At 47.1% G+C, this 15,198-nt stretch overlaps 2 protein-coding genes across 2 annotated transcripts; both read left to right on the forward strand.

Moving 5' to 3' along the window:
• The first annotated feature begins 230 nt into the window (after positions 1-230).
• On the forward strand, positions 231-9,468 carry DPAGT1 (dolichyl-phosphate N-acetylglucosaminephosphotransferase 1). Its single transcript, XM_006119720.4, has 9 exons — positions 231-801; positions 2,172-2,292; positions 2,526-2,739; positions 3,293-3,439; positions 3,773-3,857; positions 4,593-4,781; positions 7,853-7,940; positions 8,678-8,833; positions 9,256-9,468. Exons 1-9 carry the CDS (start codon positions 647-649, stop codon positions 9,319-9,321), a joined length of 1,221 nt encoding a protein of 406 aa, XP_006119782.1. The 5' UTR covers positions 231-646; the 3' UTR covers positions 9,322-9,468.
• Positions 9,469-9,618: 150 nt separating this feature from the next.
• H2AX (H2A.X variant histone) lies at positions 9,619-11,390 on the forward strand. Its single transcript, XM_075909400.1, has one exon. It carries the CDS (start codon positions 10,127-10,129, stop codon positions 10,553-10,555), a length of 429 nt encoding a protein of 142 aa, XP_075765515.1. The 5' UTR covers positions 9,619-10,126; the 3' UTR covers positions 10,556-11,390.
• The last annotated feature ends 3,808 nt before the right edge of the window (positions 11,391-15,198 follow it).

Consider the following 15,198-nt stretch of genomic DNA (forward strand, 5'->3'; position numbering starts at 1 on the left):
AATTAATCCCGAATGTGGCACTGAACTCGGACAGTGCTCTCACTCTAAACCCAAACCCAGTTGAGGGACTGATGAGCTAACCCCCAAAGCCGCGTGGGGACGCCCCTGCTAGAGTCAGAACACGGAAGGGGCATTTGTTAGTTCCCTTGCCAGTGTCAAATATGGCGGACGGGTACGCGGCGACAGCGCGCAGCAAGAGGGCCGGGGTTGGTGTCACGTTATATAGAATCCGACTGGAAACATCTTCAGGGAAGTGAAGCCCCTGAAAGAATAAAGCTTCCGGGTTTGTTTTTTAACTCAAGCGGAAAGGGGAAGAGGCTCTGTCTTTGGATGTGGTTCCATTAACCCCCGCGCCTCGTCTGGGCAGCGTCGCGCCCCTGCGGCTGCGGAGACCATTGCATTTCGGTTTGCGAGCAGCCATGAGAGGCAGCGGCCGCATTCAGAATCCGACTTGAACGAGCTGGTCCTGGAGTTGTGCGCCCACTTTCCAGCAGTGAACCGTAAACACACGCACTGTACCCAGCGTATAGACATGTACTCGCTGTTAGTGCATTGACCTTAGCCACTCACTCTTGTCATCAGTTTGCTGCTGCTGCTGCTTTTTTCCACCATAAAAGTCCTCTTGTTCCTCGAAAGTATCTCTGCGATGTGGGGTTTACCAGTGATCCCCTTGCTGATTAATTTTTGTGGCGGTCTTTTGGGATTCGTGGCTACCCTGACGCTGATCCCAGCCTTCAAGGATCATTTCATTGCTGCCAAGCTCTTCGGGATAGACTTGAACAAAACTTCTAAACAGCCCATGTGAGTAACAGCTATGATTCGTTAAATTGTATTATGTGGTAATCTTGGTAGTTACAAGCTTGCTTAACATTTTTAAACGACTAAAATAAAGAGCAAGCATAATCTGATTAAAGTATGGGGAAAAGGAATTTATTTTAATGTATGATCTTCCACACATCTCTGCTTCTGTCCTTCCATTTAAATAATTTCTGTACTTCACAGGGTTGTGGTGAGACTTGACCACAATAAAATACCTTGAAATTATTTGCTGGATGTTGCCAGAGCAATCCGGATATTATTTATTAAGTGATATTTGGGTCCTTCTGTTTCCTGGTAACAATGTTCCTGCATGTCAGAAGTAGGTCCTGCTTTGTAAAGGGTACTTCTCTCAAATCTAGCAAATAGTTTCATACCATTATGTGAAATCCTCCATTTTATATTCAGAAGCAAGAGTGATTATCTTATGTTTCTATGTTGATGTCTTCTCTTTAAGTGTTCTGTGAACATAAACCAATATAGGCACCACATTGGGCTTGTGTACTCTTAAACAACTACAGCTGTAGTTACAGGGCTCCAGTGAAGATGCTGCTTATGCCAATGAGCTTATGTTCTTGCTCTGGCCCTCTGATCTTCCTCATTGTGAGAGAGTTTGAATCTGAAGCTGAACCCAATGGCTGTGTCTAGACTGGCCAGTTTTTCCGGAAAATCAGCAGCTTTTCTGGAAAAACTTGACAGCTGTCTACACTGGCCGCTTGAATTTCCACAAAAGCACTGACTTCTTACTGTAAGAAATCAGTGCTTTTTGCTGCTCCTGTTTGGGCAAAAGTCTTTTTCCAAAAGACTTTTGCGCAAAAGGGCCAGTGTAGACAGCAGAGATTTCTTTTCCACAAAAAAGCCCCGATCGTGAAAATGGCAATCGGGGCTTTTTTGCGGAAAAGTGCGTCTAGATTGGCCACAGACGCTTTTCCGCAAAAAGTGCTTTTGCGGAAAAGCGTCCTGCCAATCTAGACGCTCTTTTCCGAAAATACTTTTAACGGAAAACTTTTCAGTTAAAAGCATTTGTGGAAAATCATGCCAGTGTAGACGTAGCCAATCTGTGTTTATAATCTTATATGTTTTACTGTCACAAGCTGCTTGGCTAAGCATCAGTGAGGACACTGGCATTTGCCAAGATAATTTATTTTCTAATCTTTAGGCTAAAAGTTTGTTGTGAGGTTTAACAACTGTGCTGCTGTTGGATATCAGGACTTTTGGACTTAAAACATTGCCCTGTTGTAACATTCCAATGGAACAGCAGTGAGAAAGCTGCAGCAGCACTGCTGCTGTACAGGACTAGCAATGGGCATACATGTTTTTTCTTTTTAAATCCCTCTCCCCTTTCTGTGTTTCAGTCCTGAATCCCAAGGTGTGATCAGTGGGGCTGTGTTCTTGATCATCCTTTTCTGCTTTATTCCTGTGCCATTTCTGAGTTGTTTTGTAGAGGAGCAGTGCAAGGCATTTCCACATCATGAGGTGAGTGCCCCCCTTCTGATGCTCTTTAAAGTTTGTATAGCTCTTCTCCCGTAGGGTGAGAGCCTGCAGGCCTCAATGAGGATAGCTTGTGTATCGTCAAGACTTGGGGTGAAATATTCATTGTGTTGGGGGTCTTCAAATGCATCCTCTCTCAAAGCCAAATGTGATTTCCTGTGGTAGGAGGACTGGTGGCTATGTAATAACCATGGTCCTATCATCTCTCTTTCTTGTAGTTTGTGGAGTTCATTGGCTCCCTTCTTGCCATCTGCTGCATGATCTTCCTGGGCTTTGCAGATGATGTTCTGAACCTGCGCTGGCGCCACAAGCTTCTACTGCCTACCATGGCCTCCCTTCCTCTGCTTATGGTCTACTTCACTAACTTTGGGAACACCACTATTGTGGTGCCCAAGCCCTTCCGGGTGTTGTTGGGGATGCACTTGGATCTGGGTGAGTGATGGAGCATAAGAAGATCATCAGCTTAAAACTAGCCACAAGAATAAAAAGGTGATCCAAAGCCACAGCTCCGGAGGGTAGCAGGTCACAATTTGTGCACAGTTGTGGGTTTCCTCCCAATGCAGATTTGTGACATAGATTGTGGTACCAGAGAACTGAGTTGATAGCCTTCTTAAGTTACTAGTTCAACAATTTATCATTTTCTCAGCTTTGTCCAGAGAAGCACTCCACGCTTTTACAGCATCAGGCTCTAAGCTCATGGAGAACCCAGTGCTTTTTGTGTTTTAATGTGGATCACAAATTGACCAAAGCACAGAACTAGAAATCTGTAGACCAGGATTCTATTCCCAACTCTGCCATTGACTTGTTTCTGTGACCTCTACCCCTTGCTTCTGTTTCCACATCTGTGTTTGGTGCATGTGTGTATACAATACCAATTTCTTGGGTGTGGGAGATGTTTTTTATTAAACTATTATGAAATGTGCTGGAATCATTAAGGCAAAGTAAAACTTGAATGCGAAGGCCCTTTGCTCTGTCTAATCTGCAGGAATCCTGTACTATGTGTACATGGGCATGCTAGCAGTGTTTTGCACCAATGCCATCAACATTCTTGCTGGAATTAATGGGCTTGAGGCAGGACAGGCTCTTGTGATAGCTGCTTCCATCATCACATTCAATGTTGTTGAATTAAATGGTAAGGAAAATGCAAGTATCTTTTTGGGACTCTGATTTAGTACAGATATCCAAGGGAGCTAGGTGCCTATACTTGGAAATGTTTAAAAAAGTCTAGAAAGATTAGCAGATCTTCAGATAAGGACAATGCTTATATACCAAATGGAGCCATGATACTATTTTCTGGTCCAGTATATTAGGAAAGACTTCAAGAGGGTTACACCAAGATACCTTCTTGACAGGCACTGTATGCAAACCTAAGATAGACAGATCCACACCCTGGAACTAGGACATACTTTTGGTTCACTGTGGTTGATGCTGATTTGTCAATAATTTTGTTCTGTCTTGCCTACAGGAGATTATAGAGATGATCACATTTTTTCTCTCTACTTCATGATTCCTTTTTTCTTTACTACTCTGGGACTGCTTTACCACAACTGGTAAGAGACTGCATGAAATAAATAAGCATTCAGAGCATCATAAAGCTTCCTATCCTACACTTAGGAAACAAAATGAAACATTCATATGCTCTTAAATAGACCAATGGAGGGCTGGTCAAAGTATTTTGCATTCTGGCTGGAGCACTGGTTCAGCAAAAGCTTTTGACTGCACTAGAGAACTACATTCTAGGTTCTGTGATTTGATCACAAGACAATCTGTCTTCCCACCCCCTACTCCAGGGTTACTCAACTGTGGAAACCCCAGGGGCCACAATGCTACTCACAGCACAAGCCAAGGCCCGCAACTTAAGTGTGGTTGCATATACATGCAAATAGCTTCTTTCACACAATGCCCCGGTGCTCCCAGCACCTCCTCCCGGGGGGCTAGAAACACTGATACCCTGTTCCCGTCTGTTCCAGCCATCCTGTCTGCTTGCGTCTTTCAATGCTCACTCCGCCTGGGTGATGCTTCACCATTGTGGAGCATGATCCCAGTGGATGCCATGTTCAAAGGATCCCACCCATGGGCCATGTGTAGAGTCCCATGTAAACCCAAACTGCACTGTGGGTCGCATGAGGTCAGTGGGCTGCATGTTGAGTAGTCCTGCCTTACTCACTAATAACCTCTCCAACAAATATCTTGGTTTCTAGATTTAAAAGCTTGAAGTAAGATCCCTAGACTTGATCTTCAACACTAATACTATGTCCTATCCCCATTTTTTCTGTGGGTTGCAGGTATCCATCCAGTGTGTTTGTAGGAGACACCTTTTGCTATTTTGCTGGTATGACATTTGCTGTGGTGGGGATCCTGGGACACTTCAGTAAGACAATGCTGCTCTTTTTCATTCCTCAAGTGCTCAACTTCCTCTACTCATTGCCTCAGCTCTTCCACATCATTCCTTGTCCCCGTCATCGGCTACCCAGGTAACAAGCGTGTAAGTGACTATGAGATGCAATGTAGTTGGAACAAAGAGATGCTTTTAGCTTTGACTTTGTGTTAGGCCTTAAACAGGTGTGGGTATGTCTGCAGTTTCCCTACAGGATAAAATACATACCTCATCTGTTGTGACAGGAAGAATGAAAAGTGACACATACATCTCAGGCATCTTCTAGAGACAAGGGCTTTACTAGGACAGTGTGGAAATTTCACATTGCAACAACTGCCCTCTTGCCCAAGGATGGGATGAAACAGTGGACCTAGAAATATTGCGGTTGCCATGAATTTACAGTTCTGGTGTTTCTCCATAACATTTAAACTTACCAAGAAACCTTTCCTGTTGCAAACAGCTGGGTGTAAAAGAGAGGAGCTGCTGCCCTGTAAATTGAGCCCAACAGAAAACTGTCTCCTGCCAAACAGCAATAATAATGTCCTGGGAACTGGCATCATACTAGAACAGGCCTGGGCAAAATATGGCCTGCGGAGACCAGCAGGCTCCCCTGCTTGCCCAAGAGCCCTGCACCCCACTCAGAAACACAGCTATGGGGTGCTTTCTCTTTGAGTCCAGATGGGAGGGGGGGAGATTCAGCCGCTGCTCCCACCCCCAGCACAATCCTATTGGCCAGTTTCTGGACAGACACTGGCCAATGGGAGCTGTTTGTGTGAATAACAGGCAGTCACAAAGGACAACCCTCCTGCTCACACTCAAGCACATGGCCGAGTAGGCAAAAACACTTTAAGCTCTGTAAGTCTTTAGCTCTGCAGGCAGGCTGGCATGTCATCTGGGGAGAACCTGCCTCTGGCACCTCAGCCTCTCCCTTCCCCAACCACTCCTGCCCCGCTACTCCACATGAACCCATACTCCCTCCCAGATCTGGCACCCTAATCTCTTGCCTGAGATCACAGTCCCCTCCTACCCTAGGTCACAACTACCTGATTCACCCAAACTCCCTCCCAGACTCCATTCTTCCTCCTGCACTCCAATCCTTTACCCCAAGCTCCCTTCTGTACCCAACCTCCTTCCCAGACCCCACTTCTCCTCCATTAATACCATGGAAGAGTACAGCTCTTGGCTGCTTTCCAAAATCTTGGGAGCGGCCCCCCATCACAAGTTATTGTATACCCAGTCCTAGAAAGAAGGTGTGAACTGTAGAGTCCTGATTGTAAGAGCCCTAAAAATCTACAGATATCTGCTTTATATATATATGTGGGTATCCAGATTTGTGAATGTGGAGGCAAATATCTGCAGCTCATTTTTATGGACACAGATGCAAATTTTATATCCACGCAGGGGTCTAATGATGGGACCTTTTAGTACTATGAAAGCTTAATACAGACTAGGGATATAAAGAAGTCAAGTATACAATGAACAGATAAGCCTAGGCTCATTGGTAATCTTCTTTACTATTTGCATTTCTTCCCCCCCCCCCCCCCCCCCCCCCCCCCCCCGCTTGCTGTCTTGTATCAGGGGGTGAGGAGGGAAACAGGAGCCAATGCTAGGAGGGAGCTGGCTTAAAAGCTGGTTTTCACCGCAGCACTGGCTATGCGGTGCTGCCCTCCCCCTCTTCCCCTCCCCTCCCATTTCTGCCTTTATTAGACATACCAGTGTGGGGTGAAGAGGGCAGGGGAGGCTGCTGTGAAGTAGTCTGCTCGTTGCAGGCCCAGGTTCTGAGCTCCCTACGCCTCTGTCTGTGGTAAGCCTGGATCCATTGTGGACAGGGGCTGCTGCCGGGCCAGCTTCTTTTCAGGGCAACCCAGGCTGCTGTGGACAGAAGCTCCTTCCTGGCTGCCTTTCTTCCTCCTCTTCCCACTCTCCAGCAGCCTCTGTGTGCGGGGAGTTTGGACCCTTGCAGACAGGGCTGCTGCCACTCCGTGGCTCCCCTTGTGGACTGGCTCCTGCCTGGCACCCCATGCTGCTGCCTTTTTATACCGAGGCAGCAGTGCAGAATGTTAGAGTGCTCCCCAGGAGTGCACCCCAATAATCTTGCCCAGTCTTCTCATTCCCACACACCCCTTTGTAAGTAGACATAGAAATATTTTAAATTAACTCCTGCAAATGACCAACCTCTGTAAGTAACACAGAAGTACCATGATGTACTGTAGTTTGTTTGACAAAGGGACCTTGTCGGCATATCACTCAGTAAAGTATTTAGCAGAGCAAACTGGCCCCGCCCCTGGGGCCTATAGAATAGTTGAGTAAACAATAGGAATTCATGCAGTTACTCAACTGTTGAATTAACCAGTATCTAACACCAAGTCTGTGTGTGTGATGTAAAATCTGCCATACTGAGTGATCTACTCACAGTGCAGCTGTCCCTAATATGTTTGGGTGATGCTTTGTAGATGGAGTTAGAACTGTGTTAACAAATAATGTTATAGCCCTGTAAAGAGCAGAGTTGAAACACTGTTCCTTAGTAGTGTTATAAAACACAGGGAAGAGTGAAGTGTTTATGCCATCTCTAAGGTTCTGTTATCAGTTCTATGCTACACGAACTGTCAATTTTCTATGTGTGGGAATTTCTATGTTGCCTTGAAATTGCCACAACTTTCTGCAACCCAGCTGACTGCCCCTCACACTACCCACAAAACATTCTTCTGGCCCCTGCCTTATTTGAGTGGCTACACATCTGAGACTCCTATAGGACTACTATGGCTACGTCAACACTGCTGGCTTCTTGCGCAAGAACAGCTGTTCTTGCGCAAAAACTTGTGGAGCATCTACACTGCACACGCGTTCTTGCACAAGTACATTTACAGTAAAGTGTCGGAACAGAGGGCTCCTTGTGCAAGAGTTATTCCTCTCCTTACGAGGAATAAGCCCTCTTGGGCAAGAGCTCTTGCTTTTGCACAAAAGCACATGGTAGCGTGGACGTGCTCTTGCACAAGAATTTTTGTGCAAGAACTCTTGCGCAAAACAGTTCTTGCGCAAGAAGCCTGCAGTGTAGACGTAGTCTACATGTATAGGATTACTCCAGATGTCTTCCCCCCCCCCCCCGCTTTTATAGAGAGATTTAGCCTCTTTGGTGCAACTGGACTAATATTTCAATGTTCTTTTCAGGCTCAATCCTGGAACAGGGAAGCTGGAAATGAGCTACTCCAAATTCAAAACCAAAAGTCTTTCAGCACTGGGAAAGTATATTCTAAAGGTACCTTGAGAGATAAGTAAAAATTGTCTTCTGTTATCAACTACACACTCTATGCCACGGGCACACAGTGCCTAGAGGGAACCACCAGCTGTTTTGAACAGTGAATGATTTTCCGCACTCCTAGGTCCCAATTGGCCTGGGAATGGGGGTGTGCATGAAGTCTTCCACTCCCCACCCAGAGGGATCCGCCCCTTTCTGCCCAAGGCTTCCGTCCCTCCTAAGGGGCCAGAGCCAGTCTGCAACCATGAATTAAAATTCATGAAGTGGTGCCCCCATCCAAAGGGGTTATTGCCCACCCCTGCTCTAAGTAGTAAACACATAGGTTGTGTCTACATTGGCAAGATTTTGCTCAAAAGCAGTCGCTTTTGTGCAAAATCTTGCCACCTGTCTACACTGGCTGCGAGTATTTGTGCAAGAACAGACATTGTAATGTACAAAATCAGTGCTTCTTGTGCAAATACTCTGACGCTCCCACTCAGGGATAAGCCCTCTTGTGCAAGTATTCTTGTGCAAGAGGCCAGTGTAGACAGGCAACGTTAATTTCTTGCACAAGAAAGCCCAATGGCTAAAATGGCCATCGGAGCTTTCTTGCGCAAGAGAGCGTCTACACTGGCACGGATGCTTTTGCGCAAAAGCACATGACAGTGTAGACACTCTCTTTGTGAAAAATCATGCCAGTGTAGACGCAGCCATAATGTATCTAATTAAAGATCGATTAACATACTTCTCTTCCCCAGGTATCAGAAACCTTTCATATAGTGGATGTGAGACAGAAATTAGACGAAGATGAAGAATACACAGAGTGCAACAACATGACGCTCATTAACTTTGTTATAAAGCTTATTGGACCAACCTCAGAGCAAACCCTCACTGTTCTGCTGCTTCTTATCCAGGTCAGGCAAATGCTCCCGCAGACAGGAGGGCCTACTCTACTGTGGATGTAGGTCCACACTAAAATTCTCAGGCACAGGGAACATTTTGATTTCACCCCTTCACTTATCTTTACATCTTTACTTCCACCATACCAAGTAGCTTGTTAAAGCGGGGGCTGTCTCTCACCTGCCTGAGTTAGCTATGGCTCTGCAATACAGAACCATACTGCTCCTCGGAGAGAATAATCTTGCCCAGTCTTCTCATTCCCACACACCCCTTTGAAAGTAGGCATGGAAATATTTTAAATTAACTTCTGTGTTACTTACAGAGGTGGGTCATATGATGTAGTTTGTTTGACAAAGGGATCTTGTCTTTATACCACTCGGTCAAGTATTTAGCACAAATGGATTCCAATGATCTTCCTTATTTTTTTCCTCTGTAGGTAGTGGGCAGCACCATTGCCTTTTTGATCCGGTACCAACTAGTACGCTTGTTCTATGATGTTTGACTGCGCTGCCAGTGGTAAGGGAAACTCCAGCACTTCCTGATCTACCTTTTACTTTTTCAGTTCCCTGCCACATGGCAGCAGGAATCTCGCTCTGTCTCAGAGTCACAGGCCCCCTTCCCAGATGTGAGTAAAGACTCTTACACTGGCCTCTCTCAGCTGAATTTTTTTCTGTGATGGGGTTGGGCAGAGGCCATTGGTCGGATGCGGGTGTTAATGTTACCTGAGTGTTGTGGACCTGCAGTGTCGTTAAACCAAGGACCAGATGCCAATAGGACGTGAAGTTTCTTACCTGTGGGCAGGGGAAGAGGGCTCCATGTCTATTTGTTCTGTCACTCAAGCAATTGCCCAAAGGGGGAGAGCATCCTACTCACACGTTACAGAATGGGGGTCTGCCCCCGGGGGCGGGGCAGAATGGATTCACCCTGGATGCTCGCACAGTGGCAGCCCCTGCCAAGGGCCAGTTCACGGGGTGGAACCCTGGACACTGGCAACGAGAATGAGGCTGCTCGGTTCCTTATTAGGCTTTGGGCTCCGTTTGAATTTGGCGCCCTGCCTTCTGATTGGCCTGTTCGGGCAGCCAATAAATGCATACCGTTTGGCCAGCTCCTGAGCCGAACCAATCCGTGAGAGAATCTGAATGACCAGCCAATGGCGGAATGCAGCGTCATCGCGCAGCGGCTATAAAAGAAAGCGCGCGCGGCGGGCGCCGGGGCAGTTGGCTGTGGCAGGCAGTGGCCCTTGCTGACGTGGGAGGCGATCGCTGGGCCGCGTGCGTCCTTTTCCTGCCCCCTTCTGTTCTCGCGCCATGTCCGGCCGCGGCAAGAGCGGCGGCAAGGCCCGGGCCAAGGCTAAGTCCCGCTCGTCGCGCGCCGGCCTGCAGTTCCCCGTGGGGCGCGTGCACCGGCTGCTGCGGCGCGGGCACTACGCCGAGCGCGTGGGCGCGGGCGCGCCGGTCTACCTGGCCGCCGTGCTCGAGTACCTGACGGCGGAGATCCTGGAGCTGGCGGGCAACGCGGCGCGCGACAACAAGAAGACGCGCATCATCCCGCGGCACCTGCAGCTGGCGGTGCGCAACGACGAGGAGCTCAACAAGCTGCTGGGGGGCGTCACCATCGCGCAGGGCGGCGTCCTGCCCAACATCCAGGCCGTGCTGCTGCCCAAGAAAGCGGGCGGCGGGCCCGGCCCGGCCAAGGGCGGCAAGAAGGGCGGCGGGCAGCAGTCGCAGGAGTATTAGCCGCCCGCCCGCCCCCCCCAAAGGCCCTTTTCAGGGCCGCCCCAGGCTCAGCGAAAGAGCTGCGGATCCGGGGCGGGTTTCCTGGAGGGGCGGCCCCCTCGCTGCGCTGCGCCCCGCTAGGCAGGCGTTCCCCGGGCCACGGCCGCGCGCTGCACACCAGGGGAACGAGGCGAGGTCCCCGTGATCTGCCCGGTGCCAGCGCCAGGGGCTTCCGTATTTCTGGGAACTGAGCCGTAACGCTGGTAGGCGGGACGAGCGGGCTCCACGTGCACAGGTGGGGCCGCGCCCCGAGCGTTGCTTGCGGCCAGGCTGGAGTCCGTCCTGTTACGGTGCCCGGAGAACTGCGAAACGCTGGCACCAGGAAGCAGCTGTGGCACAGACTGTTTAGTTGCCTGGTCCCACGTATCACCGATCTGAGGCTCTACCCGTTTAATGTTAAGGCTGAGAACATCTTGTCTGGGATCAAGCACAACCATCCTAAGTATTGTAAACTACGGAGCCCACGGACTCCACAGTGGGAGACTTTCACTTAGCAGCGATTACACTACTGTATTGGTGTACTCTAAAATGTTACTATTTACTAGTTTCATGCTGCAGTGAAACCAACTTTGATCTGTTGCAAGACAGCAGCTGCACACAGCAGCTTGCTCCACCTACATAATCAAACCAGAGACAATTTGAATTAGTACAAAACTTGTTAGTAAAACATCCAGTATTTCTTTCTGCCATGCCCTTTAATTTGGATACTTCTAAATCTGCTGTAGTAGCCTTTCATTGCTTGTATATCCCTGAAAATGTACTGTGTGTAATAAAATAGTGGCCAGCAACAAAAAAATGAATCTTAGTAATTGGTTGTACACAGCATGGAAAAGAGCACTGCTCAAAACTTACATTTTCCTAGTTTGTGCATTGAATTTGAAGGGTGGAGGTTCAATTACATTTTTCAAATGTGAGAAAATGTAATTGTACCTACAAAATTAAATCAAATACACAGTTTGGACAGCTGTCAGGCACAATCCCTGCTATTTGGAGGATTTCAAGGGCATATTTCATGCACATAAGAAATTACATGGCCCTGGAACCAGTTCCACATGAAAGTAAAATAGTTAGTAGGTGTTAGAGATATTTAAACATGGTTTCATTTACAAAACACCATCTCTGCATTTCACAATTTGAAAGGCCTCTACAATACATTCGTACTGGCTTATAAAATGAAGGGGATTAATCACTAGTTGAAATGCATATTCTCTTCCACTATGGAGTTTGCTGCTAAGCTTGGAAGGAAATTAAGTTGATCAAAGAAAATTCATGATACGTTGCATTTGTAGACACCATTGCTCTGGTTAATTTGGTCTGACAATTTTAAATGAATGCAATTAGTGTTGATTTATAGCAGTGAATAAACATTTATCTAAGCATCATCCATTATAGATTCCTTATGACTGGAAATGCTTTTGGTTAAAAATACAGTGAAGATCACTAATGACCAACTTAGCACCTCCTGTATTCACTTTTACCAGTAATTGAAAGACAAGAAAATGAGGTAACAGGCACCTTCTGTGCTGTAACACTTAAGCATTACTTCCTGACCACAAGATATACAGAATATTATGTCAGTGGGGGAGAGTCTCCAGGACCTGCACTCCTATCCACAGACAGAGGTGACTCTCACCAAGTAGAACAGAAGGTTTACTGGTTCTCAAAGACATAGCATAGGACTGATAAGACAGGGACCAAGAATAGCCAGTATTATTCCTCTTGGGGAGAAGGAGTCCTAGGTGCTTCCCCCCGCCCTGCCCTGCTCTAAGCCCCTTCTGTCATCCTAACCCCGCCTAGAGTAACCCAAACCCAAGGCCCTACACCCCAGCCTGCTGTCAGTCCTGCCTCCCCTTTGTCTCCCTTCCCAGCAGCAGTTATCTAGGGTTCTAGAGGTGATCCTGGCAATCACAAACCAGTAAGTCTAACATCGGTACTGGGCAAATTAGTCAAAACAATAGTTAAGAATAAAATTGTTAGGCACATAGAACATAATTTGTTGGACAAAAGTCAACATGGTTTCTGTAAAGGGAAATCCTGTCTTACTAATCTATTAGAGTTCTTTGAAGGGGTTAAACATGCGGACAAGGGGGATCCAGTAGATATAGTATACTTGGATTTTCAGAAAGCCTTTGACGAAGTCCCTCACCAAAGGCTCTTGTGTAAATTCCATGGCCATGGGAAAAGAGGGAAGGTCCTTTCATGGATTGAGAACTGGTTAAAAGACAGGAAACAAAGGGTAGGAATAAATGGTAAATTTTCAGAATGGAGACAGGTAACTAGTGGTGTCCTCCAAGGGTCAGTCCTGGGACCAATTCTATTCAACTTATTCATAAATGATCTGGAGAAAAGGGGCAAGCAGTGAGGTAGTAAAGTTTGTGGATGGTACTAAACCCGATGGCTGTATCTACATTGGCACCCTTTTCCGGAAGATCCCTTATTCCTACTTGAAAGTAGGCTTATTTTCCCGCAAGATCCCGTCTAGACTGGCACTTTTCTCCGGCAAAACTCCGAGCCGGAAAAAAGCGGCAGCCATGTTCATGCAAATGCTGCAGGGGATATTTAAATCCCCTGTGGAATTTGCAATTCCGCAGTGTCTCATTAGCATCCCTTTTCCGGAAAGGGGTGCAAATGCAGACACAGCCTTTCAGTTAGTCAAGAGAAACAGACTGAAGAACTTCAAAAAGATCTCACAAAACTGAGTGATTGGGCAACAAAATGGCAAATGTAGTTTAATGTGGATAAGTGTAAAGTAATGCACATTGGAAAAAAATAATCCTAACTATACATATAGGGTGTGTCTAGACTGGCAAGTTTTAACAGAAAATCAACCGCTTTTCCGGAAAAACTTGCCAGCTGTCTACACTGGCCACTTGAATTTCCGCAAAAGCACTGACGATCTCATGTACGATTGTCAGTGCTTTTTCAGAAATACTATGCTGCTCCCGTTCGGGCAAAAGTCTTTTTCCGAAAGACTTTTGCGCAAAAGGGCCAGTGTGGACAGCACAGTACTGTTTTCCGCAAAAGCCCCGATCGCGAAAATGGCGATCGGGGCTTTTTTGCGAAAAAGCGCGTCTAGATTGGCCACGGACGCTTTTCTGCAAAAAGTGCTTTTGCGGAAAAGTGTCCTGCCAATCTAGACGTGCTTTTCCGAAAACGCTTTTAACAGAAAACGTTTGTTAAAAGCATTTCCAGAAAATCATGCCAGTGTAGACGTAGCCATAATGTGATGGGGGCTAATTTGGCCACGACAAATCAGGAAAGAGATCTTGGAGTTATCGTGGATAGTTCTCTGAAAACATCCACACAGTGTGCAGCGGCAGTCAAAAAGGCAAATAGGATGTTAGGAATTATTAAGAAAGGGATAGAAAATAAGACAGAATATCTTACTGCCCCTGTATAAAACTATGTTACATCCACATCTTGAGTACTGTGCATAGATGTGGTCTCTTCACTCCCCCCCACCCCCGCCCCCCACAAAAAAAATTGCTTGGCCTTGGGGTTTGGAACAGGTCCCATATGAGGAGAGGCTAAAGCGACTGGGACTTTTCAGTTTGGAAAAGAGGAGACTGAGGGGGTATATGATAGAGGTCTATAAAATCATGAGTGGTGTGGAGAGGGTGAATAAAGAAAAGTTATTCATTAGGTCCCCTAATATAAGGACTAGAGGACACCAAATGAAATTAATGGGTAGCAGGTTTAAAACTAATAAAAGAAAGTTCTTCCACAGGTTGAATATGCACTGTGAGATCTCCTTGCCAGAGGCTGTGAAGGCCAGAACTATAAGTTTAAAGAGAAGCTGGATAAATTCATGGAGGTTAGGTCCATAAAAGGCTATTAGTCAGGGGATAGGAATGGTGTCCCAGGCCTCTGTTTGTCAGAGGCTGGAGATGGATGGCACGAGACAAATTGCTTGATCATTGTCTTCTGTCCACCCGGTGCTGGCCACTGTTGGCAGACAGGCTACTGAGGTAGATGGACCTTTGGTCTGACCCAGTACGGCCATTCTTATGTTCTTATGTCTGGCCCTCAGATATGAGGCCGAATACACTGCTACAGTGAGTCATCCTCCGGACAGTGTTGCAGTGCCCTGGACAATAGGGATCATACACAGCAGAATACAGTAAAGAGTGAGTGTAACAAGAGTGAACGCAGCACTACAAAAGTGGACAACACCCCCACTACGTCACATCTCTCCCCCCTTCAAGACCGAACTGAGCAGGGTCAGTCAGCCAGTGGAAGTTCTGATGCCCCACTCTGGAATAATACATCAGCTATGACATTAGCACTCCCCTTAACATGGACCACCTCCAGAGTTTAGCGTTGACCCCCCCCACACACACATCTGGTACAGCCAGATCGGGGGGAATGCTCCGTGTACACTGTGAAATGCTGCCAAAAAAACATATGGCTGCAGCTTTCGAAGGGCCCACACCACAGCCAGGCATTCCTTCTCTGTGGCTGCATAGCTCTGCTTCCAGGGCAGCAGCTTCCTGCTCAGGTACACGGTGGGGGTGTCCCTCCCCCTTTTCATCCACCTACATCAGCACCATCCCCAGCCAAGTGTCTGAGGCATCAGTAAACACCATAAAGGGCTTGTCAAAGCC

This window comes from Pelodiscus sinensis, chromosome 26 (assembly GCF_049634645.1).
Source record: "Pelodiscus sinensis isolate JC-2024 chromosome 26, ASM4963464v1, whole genome shotgun sequence".
NCBI lineage: Eukaryota > Metazoa > Chordata > Testudines > Trionychidae > Pelodiscus > Pelodiscus sinensis.